Source organism: Diadema antillarum, unplaced genomic scaffold, assembly GCF_040938485.1.
Source record: "Diadema antillarum isolate AM-2024a unplaced genomic scaffold, OU_Dant_1.0 seq00000547_RagTag, whole genome shotgun sequence".
Taxonomy (NCBI): domain Eukaryota; kingdom Metazoa; phylum Echinodermata; class Echinoidea; order Diadematoida; family Diadematidae; genus Diadema; species Diadema antillarum.
In genome coordinates, this window is record NW_027271493.1 from 697,617 (window position 1) to 719,452 (window position 21,836).

The following is a 21,836-nucleotide window of genomic DNA, read 5'->3' on the forward strand; positions in this document are numbered from 1 at the left end:
GAGAGAAAAAAAAAATACTGCCCAGTACTGGTGTAAAGTTTTATGATATAGGCCTATAGTGTATATATAATTTAATTCAATTCAAATTTTATTTCATTCTTTGACGAGAACATAGACATTAATTTTCACTTTCCTTGTTGAGAGAGAATAAGATTTTATATGCAAAACAGAGCAATTTGAGAAGAGTATACAATAATTGTGGATTTTTATAGTGATTATAATTATATTGTCACGAAAACTGAAGGGACAAAAATGAAATAGTAAATGTGCAAACTATTTGCCATGAGGAGAGCTAGGATGTGAAAGATTATATACCAGCTTGGCGATTAATGAACAAAGTACAGGAAGGATCATTTGTCTCCACAGTAAGGAACTTGTTGATATCAAGTGATCATGTAAAAACTGGGATGCTGGGGATATATCTCACTGCGTAATCAATCAGGGAAACAATATTTCTCCATCATTATCAGGGCATTGACAGCAGCTGTATACTGGCTGTGTGAAAGATTGAATGCAATAGTCTGCAGTAAACATAAACTTCATTAGTGTGGTAGAGATGATGAGTGAACATGGGTGGGACGTCGTAGTGGCTAATGAAGTGCTGAAGGAGTGAATGATTACATTAACTCTTCCAACGCCATCCCTGGTATGTTCATGTACAGTGTCAAGAACACTGTAGACTGGTAGTACTTTGGAGAGTTAAGGACTCCACCTGTTGTTCTTGTTGTTGTTGTTGTGTGTGGAGAAAATGGTGGATCGCTCCACTTCCATTGAGCTTGGAGTGCTAAAAGTGGACATCAAGCCAAAGGCGACTACCGCCCTCGTTCTGAAGGAGACTGCTTTGAATGGTAAGAAGGCGTCGTCACGGCGACCAAAGGAAGCTGAGAGTGCATCCAGGGAGGCAGAGGACAAGGAAAGGTGTGTTCAGCTCCTATATCAGAAGATGGTTTATATATATCTTTTTTTAAATTTAAATATAAAACATAGTTTCCATATATTATGTGACCTTGCATCACAAAAGCACCCAAAAGTCGCCAGACATGGATTTTTTGCTTGAGGGCAGATTCCAAAAGATTAGATAGACGCCAAGCTTTAAAATGATGTATAACTCGACATTACATGGACTTTGATAAGCTATCATTGATAGCGCAAAGAACTCTCTAAACAAAAATGAGTGAAAATATTCACTCTTAAAGGAGTGAATACAAAAAAGAGTGAATTTAGAGTGAAATTGGAGTGAATTGTGAGTGAAAATGTTCATTTTCACTCATTTTGGAGTGACCTGAGGGATCACTCGAAGATTTTGGAGTGATCCCTCAGGTCACTCCAAAACGAGTGAAAATGAACATTTCCACTCAAAATTCACTCCAATTTCACTCTAAATTCACTCTTTTTTATATTCACTCCTTTAAGAGTGAATATTTTCACTCGATCTTTTTTTTTAGAGAGAAAGTACACACTCTGGAAAAGTGTTTACTGAGGAAAGTGGCTTTGAAGTTTAGGGTCTATTTAAGAACTGAATAGTGCTTAATCTTGCCAAGCTGTGCTCTAAGTTTGCGTTTACACTGAGAAAACGCCGGGCTCCAAACGCCTCCAGAGCGTGGCCAAATGCACGGCCAATTTGGGCCTCGCATTTGGCCTTTTGCGCGTTTACACTGAGATGAAGGTGGGCCTCGCACTGTAAACGGGGTCTAACAAACCAAATACAGAATGTATTTTGGGACCCACATTATGCAAAAGAAAATGTATTATTTCTGTTACTCACTGTAAAAATGTCAAAATTGGAGTCATGATATCAGGATCACCTACCCCCCCCCCCCCCCCCACAAAAAAAAGTGTTTCTGTAAGTGCAATGAGAACGACACTAATAACCGGAGGGCCAAACCCCAAAAAGTCGCTTACTTAACGAGTGAGTTGCACTCTCTCTACAAACTAAGTAGACCATGCTTATTTTCAAGTTTTTATTGTAACAAACAATATTCCACTGGTCTACCTCAAAAAATTTGTTGCGAAAGCCTCCAAATCCAAGATGGCGTCCAAGATGGCCGCCATATTTACTGAATTTGTTATTTGAAAGATAGAATTTGATTGAAACATCGGATTTCAACAAATTTGATGTCATGTGAAAGAGAATAAAATTTTTTACAAGTTGATACCGTTTTTGTGGGTTATTGTGATAAGTGGATTGAGATTTTAAGGAAAAAACACTCATTTTTTGATATTTTTCTGAAAAAAGGAAAATCATGAAAATGCTTGATTCAGCATAAATCAGAGAAAGATTGAAGGATTATCTTGAAACGTTTCAAGAATTTTGTTTGACATATAATTAATATTTGGAGAAAATTAGGAGTCAGTACCATTTTTGGTTCAGGAGTTATAATGTCTCAAACTTGAAAACTCACTATTTAAAAATGGCCACTTTAGTTGTGACAAGACCTTGTTGTTCGTAAAAAAAAGCCTGCGCGCGCCAAGACTACTACACGCATCACTGCCACTGGCGCTTGTAGCAGTGCGGTGGTGCGTGTAGTAGTCTTGGCAAACGCAGACTTTTTCTTTGACAAACAAGGGTTTGTGCCTGCAAACTAACTTTTCATACCAAGTGGTAGCTCAGGTGACGCTGATTGCTATTATTTCAAAGTAGATTGTTCTGAAGCAGATGAGATAAAGCAAAAAATATCTTTCAAATAGAGGTAGAAGCTTGAAACAACCTTGCTATAGAAAGTTTAAAACAAAATTTGGATCAATCACTCAAAAAATTCAAGATTGCAGGCCATCAAAGCTGACATAGTGTATTGCGCCAAAGTAAATGTATCATTTCGATTTTGCTACAATTTTGTCTGTTTTGCTGTATATTTATATGGTTTTTATATATTCTGAACATTTTAATGCCATTTCAAACCATCTTAGGTTTTTATGGAGACATTTTTCAGAATGCACCATGAATATTTCTCTAAAAAGTTGTTAAAAATAGAATTAAAAATGTTTATGAGAACCATGCAGAAATTAACATCTTTCCCATATAATCAATATTTGGAGAAAATCAGAGGTCAGTATTGTATTTGGTTCAGGAGTTATAATGTCTCAAACTTGAAATCCCATTTTACATAATATGTTATTTATACGCATCTGTTCCCAAAGACGTCACAGAGGGTCAAATCCAAGATCGTGCTTACTTTTCGAGTTCCACTCTCTCTATAAACAAGACCATACATAATATTAAGCATACTAAGCAATGTTCGGTAAGTACACCTCAGTAGATTTGTTGCAAAGTACAGATGCGGTCCAACAGGGCCGCCATTTTATTGAAATTAACATTTCAAACATAAAATTTGATAGAGACATTGGATTGCAACAAATTTAATGTCATAATGAAGGAGAGTAAAACTTTCTAAAAGTTGATACCACTTCAGCTGTGTATTGCTATAAATTGGGGGGGGGGGGGGGGAGGGTGTTTGCTTCTCTTTTTTTTTTGGGGGGGGGTCCGTATTTTTATATTGTTTTGAAAAAAAAGGAGGAAATGTAAAAATGCATGATTTAGTATTTATCAAAGAAGAACTGAAGAATTATTTTGAAACCTGCGATTAAGATTGAGATTTACTGAGATTGAGACATAATTCATATTTCTGGAATTACAGGCAATATCATACACTGTTGACAAGTTAACATCTAAAACTTGAAAAAATTATATTTATGCGTGATAAATTTTGCTTACAATGTGTATACATGGTCACATGTAATACTGTAATGGTCTAGTGACTTGCAAGTACCTGCAAACTAACTTTTCATGCCAAGTGGTAGGTGACGCTGGTCGCTATTACTGTAGCATTTCATCATAGTAGATTGTTCTGAGGCAGATAAGATTGAACAGAAAGTATTTTCCAAAAAGAGATAGGAGCTTAAAATTTGGCACAAATTTTGCCAATGTGTAATATTTAGCGATAAAAATAGAATCCACACAAAATTCAAGATGGCGGCAATTAATCGAGGTTGTCGTTCAAGGCATTATTTACCATTGTGCACGTAAAACAAAAACCCAGCTTTACTTAATTCCTCAAACTAGTTCTAAACTGTGAGTTAGGGATTAATGTACAAACTTAAATCAGTATAATCAATGCTAAATATTGTTAGATATACTAAATAGATCTGATAAGAATGTTTTTTATGTCAACAGTTATCATGGTTATGGTTTCTTGAAAAGAAATGGTGACATCTCCGTATGTTTTAGGCTTTATTATAATTTTTTTACATGGTAGAATGTTTTGTAATACAACTAACCTGCACATAAATCGAATGTGATATCTCTCCCAATGGTAAACAATACCTTTAGTGTGTTGCGTCAAAGTTAAATCTCAAATTATAACTTATAATTTGATGTTTTTTTAATCTTCTTATATTGCTGTCTATTACATGTTTGTATACATCCAGACGATATTGTACTATATAGTGTAAACCATATTGAGGGTCTTTTTTCTTGGGGGGGGGGGGTGGAGCTCATTCCAGTGTTTGGGTAGGGAACAATCTTTGATAAAAAAGAAATGCTTCTGTATCAAAGATATGCTTTTTTACTTGTATGTTACTCTGCTGTTGTACAAACGTGAATGATGATGGTTTATGTGTAATAATATCTGATCCGTAGATGTCCTTGAAAGCCCTTCTGATCCGAACCCCCCCCCCCCAAAAAAAAAAAAAAAAAAAAATCCAACATGGCGGCAATTTCTCAACTTTGCTCTTAAATGTGTTGTGCGAAATTACTTTTCAGAATATTGTTCGAATAAAATTGTCCAAATTGATTATTCTTGCTGTATATTCACATTTACAAATAAGCATGCTGAAACTGTATTTTCCGTTATCAGATTTTTCTTACATTGTTTTTAGGCTGATTTCATGTGGGTTATAGTGTCACAATTGATTTGAACTTATGCCATTGGTAGATGCTTTCCTATATTAGATATCAGGATCACTCGAGAGTGAAAATGTTCATTTTCATTCATTTTAGAGTGACCTCGGGGATCACTCGAAGAGTGACGAGTGATCCCTAAGGCAGGGCTCGACACTAACGGTGGTCCGGTGGCCCGGGGCCACAAAAAAAAACGCACGTCGGGCCACCAAAATGTCAGAAATGAAGAATTTGGTGGCGTGATCGGGCAACCAAAAAAGGTCGGATATTTGCCTTTGGGCCACCAAATATAAAAGTTAGTGTGGAGCTCTACCTAAGGTCGCTCTAGAATGAGTGAAAATGAACATTTTCGCTCAAAAGTCACTCCAATTTCACTCTAAATTCACCGTTTTCTGTTTTCACTCCTCACATCAAAAGTAAAAACTTCCACTCGATTTGTTTTTTCTTTTTCGGAGAGTAGAATATCACTGGTTTAAAAAATGTGTCCATAAAAACTTAAGACGGTTTAAGATTTTGTACAAATTTGTATCAAAAACGAAATAATACATTCAATTTGGCGCAATACACTATGTCACCTTTGATGGCTGTCATCTTGATTTTTTTTTGAGCGGTTGATCTAAATATTCTGTCTTAAACTATCAATAACAAGATTGGTGCCAAGTTTCAAGCTACTACCTCTATTTGAATTTTTTTTTTTTTGCTTCATCTCATCTGCTTCAGAACAATCTACTTTGAAATAATAGCGATCAGTATCACCTGAGCTACCACTTGGTATGAAAAGTTAGTTTGCAGGCACAAACCCTTGTCTGTCAAAGAAAAAGTCTGCATTTGTCAAGACTACTACACGCACCACCGGCACTGCTACAAGCACCAGTGGCAGTGGTGCGTGTAGTAGTCTTGGCGCGCGCAGACTTTTTTACGAACAACAAGGTGTTGGTCACAACTAAAGTGGCCATTTTTACATAGTGAGTTTTCAAGTTTGAGACATTATAACTCCTGAACCACAAATGGTACTGACTCCTAATTTTCTCCAAATATTAATTATATGTCAAACAAAATTCTTGAAACGTTTCAAGATAATCCTTCAATCTTTCTCTGATTTATGCTGAATCAAGCATTTTCATGATTTTCCTTTTTTCAGAAAAATATCAAAAAATGAGTGTTTTTTCCTTAAAATCTCAATCCAATTATCATAATAACCCACAAAAACGGTATCAACTGGTAGAAAATTTTATTCTCTTTCATATAACATCACATTTGTTGAAATCTGATGTTTCTATCGAATTCTATCAATTAAATAACAAATTCAGTAAATATGGCGGCCATTTTGGACGCCATCTTGGATTTGGAGGCTTTTGCAACAAATTTTTTGAGGTAGACCAGTGGAATGTTGTTTGTTACAATAAAAACTTGAAAATAAGCATGGTCTACTTAGTTTGTAGAGAGAGTGCAACTCGACCTCTGTTTTTAGCTTTTGGCCCCCCGGTTATAATGTTGAGTAACAATTGGACATGCTTTCTGGCTGTCAAAAACAACCTTTGCTACCAAAATACACACAAAAGAGGAATGTTAGTATTAAAGCTGGTCTATTCAGGCACTGTGTCAACTAGAGAAGTGTTTTGTGACTAGGGAAAACTGAGAAGAGAGTATTTGTTCAGGACAATCAATTTACACAGCTGTTGCAGAGAGACTGTTACTCTTTAAAATGCACACCCTCTATGATTACTTGGGAATTCAACTTCTTTCAGTTACATTAAAAGCTCTTGCCATAGATATGTTGATAAAATAGGGCTACACTTTCCAGGTTTGAAATGCCATACAGTGACATGCAATGCACACCAACAATATTAGGCATAATTACCTGCCATTTTCCTTTTAACCATTGCTTTCTGTCTATACTGAAACCTCACACTCAATGCTGTGCGATGATTACTGTTGACATTCAGTTTGATTAAGATGCACAGCAGTACCAGAATTATTGTGAAAATTTCACCTGAGTAACTTTTTGTGCTTTGCGGGATAAGATGTGTTTGTGAGTTTTTTATTCCACAGGATCAAAATAAGCACCAGTTCATGTCCTGCAAAATGAGCAAACATTTCCACTTTCATAGTAGGTACCCCATAAGTGTTATATCTTATTCTTATATCTTGTAGAGAAATGCACTTACGAAAGTTGGAGTGTGAACCTGGTCTCAGCTTTCTTGTAATGTGCAATCCATGTTCAATCTTTCATTTTGCCTGTGCCAGACAAATTTCACGATCCACAAGCAGCAGCCAGTCCAAGAGGAGATCAAAGAAGGGGCAGAAATTGAAGGATGAACACGTCAAGCGAGGCTACCTCAGTGAAGAGGTGAGGCTCCCCCTCTCCATCCGGTCATCCTGGTTTGATTTGACCCTTTGCAGGCCACTGAAGTACAGTATGTCCCCCTCCCCCCAAAAAAATAAATGAATAAATGAATAAATAAAATTAATGAATAAATAAAATAAAAAAATGAATAAATGAACAAATGAATTAAAAACAAAAATAATACAATTGGATTTCTGCATTTATAACTGACATTATGATTAAACTATTTGAATTCTATTTTAGGGTCTAAAATTACAACATCTTACCTATATTTTGCAGAAAACCCCTTTCAATTTTGTTAAGTGGTCACAGAGAAATGTGGATCATCGTAAAACATGTCATGGGTCTGTTTCTTCCAAGTTTAGCACTTGGATGCTCTTGGAACTGCATTATAATGTGTGAACACAATGGACAGAACTTGGAGAGAATAGATTCCTGACATGCTCTACAAAGATCCTCATTTCTCTTTGACCTTGAACCAATTCAGATGGGGTTTTCTGAATTGTAGTTGGATTGATTCACTATTTTTAAAGTTATTGTTGCGGAGAGTCCCATTGTATGTTTTTTTTTTTTTTTTTGGGGGGGGGCATACGGTAGATGACCATTTCAGACCCAGTAGTGTGGGGAAATATGGATGGCCCGATTGAATTGTTCTTCATTTGCAGCCCCCCCCCCCCGTATCATGCGAAAAACCACACATAACACCCACCAGCCACATGTCATCAAAGTAATATGTGCAGCAAAACACATCGGTTACAGTCGCCTCCAATTGAGATTCTTTGGCTGTGTGTGGATGTACTTGCATAGGCCTATAGATCAGTGATAAATCTGTATGCAATTCCTTTGGGGGAGTCTCAAATATCCAAGTCAGGCCACCCTTCCCCCATGATAATAAGTATGCCCGGCAGTGAATATATATAGATGATGACTGGCGGGGGAGGGAACATACCGAATGTTCCACCCGAAGGGCTTGAAATGCTATTGAGGGACTTATAGCCTCCCGAAATAGCATTTCAAACCCTGAGGCGGTACTGTCCTGTGGTATGTCCCAAAATACAACCGGACAAAGTGTGGTACTGTTCTGTGGTACTATCCTGTGTCACTTTCCTCTGGTACTGCCCTGTGTGGTGTGTCCCAAAATACCACAGGACAAGTCGTATGGTACTGTCCTGTGGTACTATCCTGTGGTACTTTCCTGTGGTACTGTCGTGTGGTACTGTCCTGTGGTACTATCATGTGGTACTGTCATGTGGTACTGCCCTGTGGTACTGTCCTGTGGTACGTCCCAAAATACCACAGGACAATTCCTGTGGTACTGTCCTGTGGTACTGTCCTGTGATATGTCCCAATATGCCACAGGACAAGTCGTGTGGTACTGTTCTGTGGTACTATCCTGTGGTACTTTCCTGTGGTACTGTTCTGTGCTACTGCCCTGTGTGGTACGTCCCAAAATATGTCGTGTGGTACTGTCCTGTGGTACTATCCTGTTGTACTTTCCTGTGGTACTGCCCTGTGGTACTGTCCTGTGGTACGTCCCAAAATACCACAGGACAAGTCGTGTGGTACTGTCCTGTGGTACTATCCTGTGGTAGGCCTACTGTCCTGTGGTACGTCCCAAAATACCACAGGACAATTCCTGTGGTACTGTCTTGTGGTACTGTCCTGTGGTATGTCCCAAAATACCACAAGACAAGTCGTGTGGTACTGTCCTGTGGTACTATCCTGTGGTACTGCCCTGTGGTACTGTCCTGTGGTAAGTCCCAAAATACCACAGGACAAGTCGTGTGGTACTGTCCTGTGGTACTGTCATGTGGTACTATTCTGTGGTACTGTTCTTTGGTACTGTCCTGCGGTACGTCCCAAAATACCACAAGACAATTCCTATGGTACCGTCCTGTGGTACTGTCCTGTGGTATGTCCCAAAATGCCACAGGACAAGTCATGTGGTACTGTCCTGTGGTACTATCCTGTGGTACTTTCCTGTGGTACTGTCCTGGGGTACTACTCTGTGATGCTGTCCTGTGGTACGTCCCAAAATACCACAGAACAAGTGGTGTTGTACTGTCTTGTGGTACTGTCCTGTGGTACGATCCTGTGGTACTTTCCTGTTGTACTCTCCTGTGGTACATCCCACATATGACAGGACAATTCATGTGGTACTGTCCTGTGGTATACGTCCCAAAATACCCCTTACGAAAAAGTCCTGTGGTACTCCTGTGGTAATTACCACAGGACAGTACCACAGGAATTGTCCTGTGGTATTTTGGGACATACCACAGGACAGTACCACAGGAATTCCTGTGGTATTTTGGGACGTACCACAGGGCAGTACCACAGGAAAGTACCACAGGACCGGTACCACAGAACAGTACCACAGGACAGTACCACAGGAATTCCTGTGGTATTTTGGGACGTACCACAGGGCAGTACCACAGGAATTCCTGTGGTATTTTGGGACGTACCACAGGGCAGTACCACAGGACTAGTACCACAGAACAGTACCACAGGAACTGTCCTGTGGTATTTTGGGACAGTACCACAGGTCGATCATTACCACACAGCATTACCACAGGGCAGTACCACACAGCATTTCCATGGTACCACAGGAGAGTACCACACAGGATAGATCGAAAAAAAAAATCTGGGAGACGTACTTTTAGCCACATTTCAAGGAATATTTCTGATAGGTGAGTAATGGATTTTAGGACAAACATGGCCCTACTTAATAACCTGTCCTACTCCTAACATATAACCTCAAACGAGAGTTTGCCCTGGCTAATGGCCAAGTGCCAATCTATAGTCCTATAATAGATCTATATAGTCATATTCTATTCCTAGGTAGCCATCGACCCTCTCAGTACATATATATATATGGCCGTCTCTCCGTAAAGCATTAAGGCATGGTTACTAACTCGAGTATACTTTATTATCAAGATATGAAATTACACTTCCATAACAATATCTATGATATTGGGAATAACATAACATAATTAGACAATCTTTCATAAAGTTCAAAGTAAGTTCCATCATTAATACTTTGACTTTTTAAGTCATATAAGTATTTTCTAAAATCTAGAGTGCTTTTTATGAATATTCATGAGCTATGTAAAAATTTGTACCACAGGAGTACCACAGGAGTACCACAGGAGTACCACAGGAGTACCACAGGAATACCACAGAAGTCCTTATGAAATTTCTCATGCTTTACATCAGCACTTTCACTAAATAGGTAATACTGTCGGAGTATAGCCTGGACAGGATAAGTAATGGCAAATCAATTGTTATAATTCACAGCATAACTCATCTATCAATTAATTGAGGAATATTAATATGTGCTTTTTTTGTTTGTATTTTTTAAAATAAATTTCAGTTGATTCTGCCTTACAATTTTCTTGTGTGGTACTCCTGTGTGGTACTGCTGTTTGATATTCTCCTGATGTGATAGCCCTCTGGTATAGAATGTTAAGAAAAAAAAAGAATATCCTGTAGCATTTTTCTGTGGTACTTACGAATTTAATTTGCTGTGTGGTACTTCTGTGTGGAATAGCACCATATCATGATTTTCCTGTGGGATTTTGGACAGTTCCTGTGGTACTCTCCTGTGGTATACATCGAAAATTACCACAGGAATTCCTGTCGTACTGTCCTGTGGTACGTCCCAAAATACCACAGGACAAGTCATGTGGTACTGTCCTGTGGTACTATCCTGTGGTACTTTCCTGTGGTATTGTCCTGTGGTATTGTCCTGTGGTACTGCCCTGTGGTACTGCCCTGTGGTACTGTCCTGTGGTGCGTCCCAAAATACCACAGGACAAGTCGTGTGGTACTGTCCTGTGGTACTATCCTGTGGTACTCTCCTGTGGTACGTCCCAAAGTACCACAGGACAAGTCGTGCGGTACTGTACTGTGGTACTATCCTGTGGTACTGTCCTGTGGTACTGCCCTGTGGTACGTCCCAAAATACCACAGGACAAGTCCTGTGGTACTGTCCTGTGGTACTATCCTGTGGTACTTTCCTGTGGTATTGTCCTGTGGTACTTTCCTGTGGTATTGTCCTGTGGTACTGCCCTGTGGTACTGCCCTGTGGTACTGTCCTGTGGTGCGTCCCAAAATACCACAGGACAAGTCGTGAGGTACTGTCCTGTGGTAATATCCTGTGGTACTGTCCTGTGGTACTGTCCTGTGGTATGTCCCAAAATACCACAGGACAATTCCTGTGGTACTGTCCTGTGGTATGTCCCAAAATACCACAGGACAAGTCGTGTGGTACTGTCCTGTGGTACTTTCCTGTGGTACTGCCCTGTGGTACTGTCCTGTGGTACGTCCCAAAATACCACAGGAAGAGTCGTGTGGTACTGTCCTGTGGTACTATCCTGTAGTACTTTCCTGTGGTACTGCCCTGTGGTACGTCCCAAAATACCACAGGACAAGTCGTGTGGTACTGTCCTGTGGTACTATCCTGTGGTACTCTCCTGTGGTACTGTCCTGTGGTACTGTCCTGTGGTACTGCCCTGTGGTACTGTCCTGTGGTACGTCCCAAAATACCACAGGACAAGTCGTGAGGTACTGTCCTGTGGTACTATCCTGTGGTACTGTCCTGTGGTACGTCCCAAAATACCACAGGACAATTCCTGTGGTACTGTCCTGTGGTACTATCCTGTGGTACTTTCCTGTGGTACTGTCCTGTGGAACTGCCCTGTGGTACTGTCCTGTGATACGTCCTAAAATACCACAGAACAAGTCGTGTGGTACTGTCTTGTGGTACTATCCTGTGGTACTTTCCTGTTGTACTCTCCTGTGGTACATCCCAAAATACCAGAGGACAATTCATGTGGTACTGTCCTGTGGTACTGTTGTGTGGTATACATCCCAAAATACCACAGGACAATTTGTGTGTATACTGTCTTGTGGTACTGTCCTGTGGAACTTTCCTGTGGTAATGTCCTGTGGTACTGCCCTGTGGTACATCCCAGAGTACCACACGATCCTGTGACACAGTACCACACAGTTCCTGTGTTAACATATATTTGTGTGGTACATTGTGTGGTACCAACCAGTACCACAGGGAGTACCACATGAGCCTGTAAAACAGTACCACACAGTTCCTGTGGTAACATTTATTTATGTGGTACATTGTGTGGTACTGACAAGTACTACAGGGAGTACCCTACAAGCCTGTGGTACAGTACCACACAGTTCCTGTGGTAACATTACAAGTGTGTGGTACACTGTGTGGTACCGACAAGTACCACAGGGAGTACCACAGGACTTTTTTGTTAGGGACCACAGGACAGCTTCTGTGTTACTGTCCTGTGGTACGTCCCGAAATACCACAGGACAATTTGTGTGGTACTGTCTTGTGGTACTGTCCTGTGGTACTTTCATGTGGTAATGTCCTGTGGTACTGCCCTGTGGTACATCCCAGAGTATCACACGAGCTTGTGACACAGTACCACACAGTTCCTGTGTTAACATATATTTGTGTGGTACATTGTGTGGTACCGACCAGTACCACACAGTTCCTGTGGTAACATTTATTTATGTGGTACATTGTGCGGTACTGACAAGTACTACAGGGAGTACCCTACAAGCCTGTGGTACAGGACCACAAAGTTCCTGTGGTAACATTACAAGTATGTGGTACATTGTGTGGTACCGACAAGTACCACAGGGAGTACCACTGGACTGACAAGAATGTTGTTTTTGAATAAATGATCAAGTGACCCTCAAGCATTCTCAAATTTATTGGTGACATCCAGTTTCACCCAGATATTAAGCACAGTTTGATCCAGCCCTTGTTGTTTAGGGCATGCATCCTAATGAACCCCCCCCCTTTTTTTTGAGGAGTTTATTTCTTTCCCTGGGAACTACACTGCTGAAGATTTTGATTCAAATACTCTACTGCAAAAATGCGAACATTTTGCAAAATAATCTCATGCATTTTTTTCAGTGTACAGCTGTTTGAATATTGGTAAATCATACAAACAGACACTCGCTCAGTGTCCATAAATCATGCTTGTCACCCAAATGTAATTATCCAAAGTAATTATTCTCTCTTGTGCAATGGGATTGAATATGGATAGATCAGTGCAGTATTTGTGGAACAGTGTGAGGATGAACTCCAAGCCAACTGTTACTATAGTGATAGATGAATGTTTAAAGATGCAGGCCAGGCTTTCTGTGAGATATTCCAGAAATCGACCTACAGCACATGGTGCATCTTGTTGTGTTAATATCAAAGAAACTCCTGTCTTTACAGAACGAGCAGCTGTTCAGTCATGTGTATGCCAATGCCGTGAGGAAACCAAAGACCCAAAAGCCCGCCAGCTTCCAGAACGCTGTGTACCCTCAGGCGGACAGGCTTCCTCCCCTCAAACAGCGCCTTCTTGTGGCGTACTCAGAGAGTGAGAGCGAAGTCAGCAGCAAACAACTGCGCATGATGAGAAAGGCAGGTGTTCCAAAGGTATGCCCAATCAAATGTTTGCGTCCTTTTTTGTCATTTTATCCCCTGATATTGAATGATATTTTATAGTTTGATAGCATACCTCTAATGTAATGCCCACCTATGTATTTTGCATGCTAGGTTGTGTTCAATTTAGGCTGCAGATGGTTCTAAATTCATCACAGATTTTCAAAGCCAAACTTGTATTCTGAAGCTACGCAGAACATGTTTCTTGCAGCAATTGTTTTATAACATCTCGGAACAAAAGGGAAACACCAAACCTCATTCTGATGCGAAGAGAGTAATATGCATTTGTGAAAAGTTAGTCCAATCATGACTAAGTAGCTTTTGTTTGGGTAAGGTCAATTTGAAAATGAGAGTGGAATATTAGGCCTATCAAATGGAAATCGTGTATAATTGATGAAGAGCAATGATTGGAAACTTTATCTGTTCTTCCCTTGTGGGATTAGGAAATACTTTATTGCTATGTCTCAACCTTTAATTTGTTTTAATGACCAATAAGTTGTATTATTTACTGCTTTGTGAGAAGAGAAGACATTGATATTGCAACCTGTTGGTTCTAAAGGGTTAATATGATGATTTTTTTTTGTCTCAAACAGATTTAATGAAGTACTAAATAACTTTTTACAGTTTTAGAGAAATTGTTACCTATGCTTAAAGTTAAACATTTTTCAGTAATATATGTAGCAAATAGGCGATGCCCATAATTCCACAATTTTTAACTTGACAAATGAGTGCGAAAGTAACAGATGTTGTTTGTGTCTATAGACAAGGAGTCAAATTACCATGTTGAATTTATTTGTGGAAATGTGGAAATATTATCTGTTCCTGCTCCCTACGTGCCCTGTATTTAGGCCCCATATTAGGAATGTATTGTAGTTTTGCAAGCATACATGACATGTAAAACATAGCTTAGATTTGTGGTAACAGCCAAATGGAAATGGACTCATTGTATCTTTATCTGTCTTTCGATCCCTAACTATCTCCCCCCCCCAAAAAAAAAAAAAACAAAAACAAACAAACAAACAAAAAAACGGTCACTCTCCACAACTTGTGCTTGGATGTGCATGGATGTCAAACTGCCCTCTATCATGGGAATTGATCCAGTCTTGGTATACGACCCACCTCAACAAAGACCCGGAGGAGCTCAAGGAAGACATCGAGCGTGAGAAGAGGAGACAAACGAAAAAGAAGGAGAAGAAATTACAGCAGGAGATTGACCATAAACGGATGCAGAGTGAGGTATATGCGTACTGATACATCAATCAATGAGTCAATCAATCAATCAATCAATCAGTCAGTCAGTCAGTCAGTCAATCAATCAATTAGTCAATCAATCAATCAATCAATCAATTAGTCAATCAATCAATCAGTCAGTCAGTCAGTCAATCAGTCAACTACGCGTCAATCAATCAATCAGTCAATCAATCAATCAATCAATCAGTCAGTCAGTCAATCAGTCAACTACGCGTCAATCAATCAATCAGTCAATCAATCAATCAGTCAGTCAGTCAATCAATCAATCAGTCAGTCAATTAATCAATCAACCCATTAATCAATCAATCAACCAATCGATCAGTATATAGATGGATAGATAGATAGATAGATGGATGGATAAATGAGTGAATCAATAAATGAATAAGTAAATGAATGAATAAATGAATAAATAAATGGATAAATGAATGAATGAATGAATGAATGAATAAGTGAAGAAATTACTAAATATCATACTATATATATATATTATATGTACATTTGAAAAAAAGAAAATATGTTGTTTAGTGGTGACTTTGGGTCATGAATAAGGATGTATCTGCGACATTCTCCACTTTGGAAGCTATATGTTTATTGAACAGGTAGACAATTACAAGTACAAGGACTATAGGCCCTTCAGGGTTTCAAGACACGAACCTGTGCAAGTTGTGATGATAAGGTTTAGGGTTTCATATGGAAATAAGTCATGATATTCCTGTGAATAAAGAGTGAGAGCAATGATTGTGCTTCAGTGGTTTACCATTAGGGAAATTAATATCGAAATAGAAACACACACATCTGAATATTTACCTCATACACACACCCCTCCTAAAAATACTTTTGTACCTACAGGGTTGTATAGACACACTCATGAATATCACATATGTATGTGTGTGCATGTATGTTGGAACTCAATGTTATTCTTAGTGCAATACTGATATTTTCATTTTAAGCATAAACTTTTGTTTTGATTTCATGAAAACTCCATTGATGCTTTAATCTCCTAATGTCAGTCCCTTTGTGTGAATTCCTGTGTAGATTGATGCTGTTCTAGGCGGTACAATATATGAAGAAATAAAAAATCCCACCGTAAGGTAAGACTAAGTTGTTGTTGTTGTTTCGCACACATTATGATTGGAATAAAACTAACCTAGGTTTCATCGGAAAGGGTATATACTTAAATCTTTGCCTTGGACTTGAAAAGAAAAAAAAACATTCTTGTTAATGCTAATTTTGACATGCATTATTTTGTATTATAAAATGGGTTCAAGAATGTAGCCAATAGGAAGCGCTGAAATGAGACACACCTCCTTCCTTTACTTCAGTACAACTGCACTGCCTGTAATCCTATGGTAGATTGCCGATCGTCTGTGCGCGCGGCGGCTCCTTTGATGAATTGCATGCATACGCGTACGCGCTGTCAATCCTGTAAACAACTTCTAGTTCGGGCTGCCGGCCGGCCGGCCTGTCTTCCCTTGTGCATAACATATGTGGCGTACGTACGTATACTGTACTATACGTACACTTTGTACAGTACAGTAGACCAAGCGTTATGGGACCGGACGCGTACATGGAGTCACTTTGAAGAGCAAATCCAACGATTTAGCAGGTTAATTCTCACGCCGTTTTCAGAGTATGTTGTCTAGTAGGCCTATATGAGGAGTCTATATCAAGTCTTTAAGGTAAAGGGTGCATATTCTATGTAAATAAGTAAGTTTTCATGCGGGTGTCCGGAAACCCAACCCCCCATTATACTTATACTGTATGTGCGGGACTTCCGCGAGTGCGACGTGCGTAAAAGTTTGGGACGAACATCTTCGGACGTCTTGACCCACAAAGGTACGTGAAAAACGCTGAAAAATGATGTTAGTTTTCGAATTTTCGACCCATTTTATAAAACAAATGATGCACAGGATTATTTCGTGGCGTTAGTGTAGGCGTAGCTCACTCGAGGGTATTTACAATGTAGTGCAACATGCACTCGGCTTCGCCTCGTGCATGTTTCACAATTGTAAATACCCTCGAGTGCACTACGCCTACACTAACGCACTCTATCCTGTGCATCATTTGTATAATATATAAAATGAAATGGTGTAGACTGGACTGGTGTATGAAGTGTTTTATAATTGTGATGAACCTAATAAAAATAATTTGTCATTCATCTTTAAGCCAAGGAAGCTGTACGACATTGGTGACAGAGACTAGAAAATTTATATATTGCAAAGCATAGAAACTTTGATGTCTTTGATGATATACCTCCTATGTGCATTTCAAAGTGTATGATTTCAATATTGCATTATTGAATTGAATTGAATTGAAATTATATCATTTTGTTTAGCAAAAGAAAAATAAGCATAGTTTCTACATGGGCATATACAACAAAATTATGTGGAAAAAACAAAATGGGACGCGTGACCGCCTAGATCTGCCACTGCTTTCTAAGTGACCATGTGTATCCACTTAAGTCACTCTTCCCAGAATGGCATACATCTGATTAATGTCTTTCTTATCATTTTCTTATCAGAAAATTGTATATATCATCAAATGTTTAGGGGCAGGCAAATCTTTTACTTTCAGAAGAAGATGTTGAAGAACTATTTCAGCATGTCAGGGCATTGGGTCACAAATCATCATAAAAGTAAGGTTAAAGTAATGCAAAACACTGATAATGACATGATTTGAGTAAAGTAACAGTCTGTGTCCTGATGACTTTCTTCCCTAATCACCAAAACATTGGCTGGCAGGAAGCTGAAAGAATCAAGAACAGACCGCTGGAAACCTACTGACGATCCAGTAAGTCACATGGAAGGGTTCTACCTCATAAATCACTTATGCAGACTGTACAATAGCTATATTGATGAAAATATATTTTGTCACGTCTTGGGTGTATCTATATAATATGGTCAATTGCTTCTCCGCAAAAATACATGTTGCTTTCTTCGCATTATTCTGTAAATGTGTTCACCCTAAGCACTCAAGTTCTGGAAGATTTATGCCACGGAAATCATGGTCACAATCATCATAATCAAATTGGCAACTATGAATTTTATAGTGTGGCTTATAATTGCAAAAGATTGGATGTAACTCATTACATTTATTATCTCTGTATAGAATCCAAAAATATATTGATATATAAAATGCCAGGTTGAGAGAGAAACAGGAACTACAATCTTCTGTGTCTTGCCAATTTAAGGATTGACTTAATTTTAGCATTTTAAGATTTCTGGATAATTTTGCGATTAACAACAAACTTTTAAAAATCATGATATGAGCAACAATTCGCCTGAGTGGAAGAAATTGTATTACTTTATCTTATGAGAAAATAACAATGAACTTAAAAGTTTTATGAAAATACATTACTGTATGGCTTGAGTAAAACCAGAAAAATGTGCTTTCTGAGACCAGATTGGATTTATCAGATAAGAAAAAAAATTATTATGGCTACTTTTTCTATGTTCCTCTTTTTCTCCAAGGTCAACTCGAGGAAACGGAGGAGAGAAATCGCGGATGATCATGGTAGTGGCGAGATACCTGTCAAGCTGGTTACAGCACGCCCTCTTGAGTCCACGGTTTGTATAATTTCTGTCATAGGTGAAGGTGTAACTATTACCTGCTATGTTGATAAAGTAGTCCTTTGCTATTAAGCTGCCACACTACATACCAGAAGTATTAGAATGGATGGGGGGGGGGGGGGGGGGGGGGAGGGTTACATATCAGAAAACAATGAGTCAAAGTTTGAAAACAACTTGGTATCATTTTTCAGACCAGCAATATCATTTGTCTTCGAATTCTTTCTACAGGTATTCGATATAGGATTTGAATAAGATAGAATTTCAAAATATACGAAATTTGATGCAAGATGATTTCTAAGTGTGAGGCCATACTACAACATGTAGCACTGCAAAGGGCAGTCTATTTCTTACTACTTGCACAAGAGTTTCTTCATTTCAAAGAAATGTATATGGCAGCATTAGCTGTTTCTTCGTGTCAGTGTGCATCATGCTTTCCTATTTGTTCATTTTGGGTGTAGTGTATGAAAGCAATAAAAGGAACAAAGTTGACAAAGAAAGGCCCTCACCACTGTTCCTATTTGATCCGAGTACTCAAGCACCTCAATTGACTATAGTCACTATTCATAGTATGCTCAGTCTGTGCATTGTGTGTTTTCTTTTTTTTTTCCTTGTAAATATTTGCATTACAGTACGTTTCTATGTTTTAACTGATTTTCTTTTGTTTCTCAAACTTTAAATTGTAATTGTATTCTTCCTTCTTGTTATGGCTTGACAATAGGCCCCAGCTCCTTCAGTTCCAAAGGACCAGCAGATCAAGAAGGAAATACAGGAACTCCTGAAAAGGGGAACAAGACCAGCCCCTGTACCGGGACCCTCTTTTAAGAATCCTCCAGGACTGACCGACGTAAGCTTCACACTTCAGAGTTCATCACCATAGTATGATCCAAGATTCTAGGGTTGCAAAATGGCTAGATACCTCCTCCTCGGATCTTATTCTATTTCTTCTTCACTGTCCGATTCTTGATATCAATTTAATTTGAAATACATTATGTATTTGCCTTCATATTGATATACTAATCTTTCCTGTTGCACTTAATATTACTTGGATTCTGAGTACTACAAATGCATTGTTTGACTGTTATAAGCTATTAAAAATCAATGAATTATTTTTATTTAACTTAGGTCAATTTATGTATATGTATGATAACAATTCACTCCCACCTATCTTTGGTTCTATGTTTCAAAAAAATCAGTCATTCCATAATTACCCCACCCGACGTTCTAACGAGTTTCATTTACCACTTCTTCGAACGATTTTAGCACAGAATACACTTATTTACATTGGACCAAATTATTGGAATTCCCTGAATCATGATTTAAAATCTGCTCCATATATATACCCATTTAAAAGGAGATTAAAGTTTTTTCTTTTACAATCTTATAATGACGACTCCCAGAAACAGATTAGTTTATAGGCTTACTTTGTTACTCATCCGCAATATCTGCATTGCCGTTCTCTTTATTATTGTAAATATTGCTTAAGCCTTGATTAAGATTTTCTATAACCTATACTTCGCAGTTGAAGGGTTTGTTCTATATCCTTTTATCTTCTTCCCTTTCTTCTTCTCCTTCTTCCTCAAACCTCCGAGGATCGTTGTCTGTGTTGCATATTCCTGTCTATTCTGTTACCTCCTTATCACGCTATAGTCTTGTTTCCTCTAGTGCAGGGCTGCCAACCTTGAGTGAGAGTTCGGAGTGAGACATTGCGAGGGAGCGAAGCGACGGAGGGGGGGGGGGGTGGTGTGGAAGGGGTGTGTCCCCCTTCCACGGTAGGGAGCTTTGACAATTTTACATTTTACATGGTGCAATCTGATGCATACTTTAGTCATGAGTTGAACATATACATACATACGTACATACATACATACATACATACATGCAAGCAGCACGATGAAGGAATGAAAGTCTCACTCTCATCTAAATGTGATGAAAGAAAGATCCTCTGGGCCGGGGCTGCTATACTTTGAGCGCCTGGTACGTGTGTGCGGCGGCCTGCTGTGCGGCCGTACGTACGTACAGCTGTACGAACGTATTCTCTCAGAGTCTGTGTACATTGTATGTAAAGCAATGTAAAGCACACGTCATAGCCCTACATGTACTACATTGTAGTGCTGTAATTTGCCAAAAGTACAAGCTACGTTCACGTAACTATAGGTAGAAACCAATCGTAATCGAATAGCTCGTCTTTGCGCGCGAACCGAAAACGATTATTATTGGTTAAGCTTTACACCCGCGCAGGAAAATCTCGAAACTTTGGGCTTGCATGCTATGGGCATATCGATATTCGGAATATCAGAGAATTTAGAGATATGTTTATTTTTTACATTCCATTTTGGGGGATTAGCGTGAGATTTCATTTATCAGAGTGAGACAGTCAAAATTGGTTGAATTGCGTGAGTCTCACGCTGATTGCGTGAGAGTTGGCAGCCCTGCTAGTGTGTCGTCTAGTCAGTTTTTTCCTCCTACAAGTAGTCTTGTTGCTATCCCAGTCCTGTTTCATGTTCATTACTCTGTTGCTGTTTTATGTATAACTGTTTGTTTGTCTGTCTCTTAGTGGGCTGCCAAACTTTTTTTTTTTGTGACAAACTTTTTTTGTGACGAACCTTTTGTGCCGATTTGTTGTTGTTTTCAATTCAATTTTTGCATCGGGCTTTTAATACAAGAGGGGCCCACACTCTACAAGCTCTGTCTTTTTAGTGGGTCCCTCCGGGTTTTTTTTTTCCACACAGTGCATATGAATTTATTATTGAAAACTATTTCACTTTCGTTACCGATGTGTTGGCTCAGTAAGTAGAACGGCTGCCTCACAATCGGGAGGTCGTGGGTTCGAACCCCGGCAGCGTCATACCAAAATACGTTAAAAGATGGGAGTTGCTGCTACCTTGTTTGCCGTTCAACAGTTGAAAAGGTTAGAGCAACGTCGATCTGGCGCTGCTCAGTGGCTGCCGGGCCCACGATCAATTGGGCAAAACGAATTTCCATTTTCGGACAATGAAATTTGGACTTTATATCCAATTATTATTATTATTATTATCATTATTATTATTATTATTATCATTATCTTAGCAACTGTCGCAGTGTATCGCTACTGTTAGTTTTGTTATTCCTATTATTGTTGTCTTCTTTGTACAATTGTATGCATTGTTTTTTGTCACTTAAGAAAGTGAGATTTATGTTTGCATATTGTGGAAAAAACATGTAAATATGAACTTGAACTTGAACTTTAACTTGAACTTAAATCTGTTTGTTGTACGTGATTTATCTTTTACACTAGTACTTTGCTTTCAGATGGATATGGAGATT

At 38.9% G+C, this 21,836-nt stretch overlaps 1 protein-coding gene across 1 annotated transcript in view; it reads left to right on the forward strand.

The window, feature by feature from the left end:
- LOC139734806 (uncharacterized) overlaps positions 1–21,836 on the forward strand; it is a 37,298-nt gene that overhangs the window by 11,790 nt on the left and 3,672 nt on the right. Inside the window, exons 7-14 of the mRNA XM_071645592.1 lie at positions 740–918; positions 7,145–7,247; positions 13,504–13,707; positions 14,815–14,949; positions 16,000–16,055; positions 17,706–17,754; positions 18,435–18,530; positions 19,252–19,377. Of these exons, the coding sequence (XP_071501693.1) occupies positions 740–918; positions 7,145–7,247; positions 13,504–13,707; positions 14,815–14,949; positions 16,000–16,055; positions 17,706–17,754; positions 18,435–18,530; positions 19,252–19,377 (948 nt within the window). The remainder of the gene's footprint in view (positions 1–739; positions 919–7,144; positions 7,248–13,503; positions 13,708–14,814; positions 14,950–15,999; positions 16,056–17,705; positions 17,755–18,434; positions 18,531–19,251; positions 19,378–21,836) is intronic.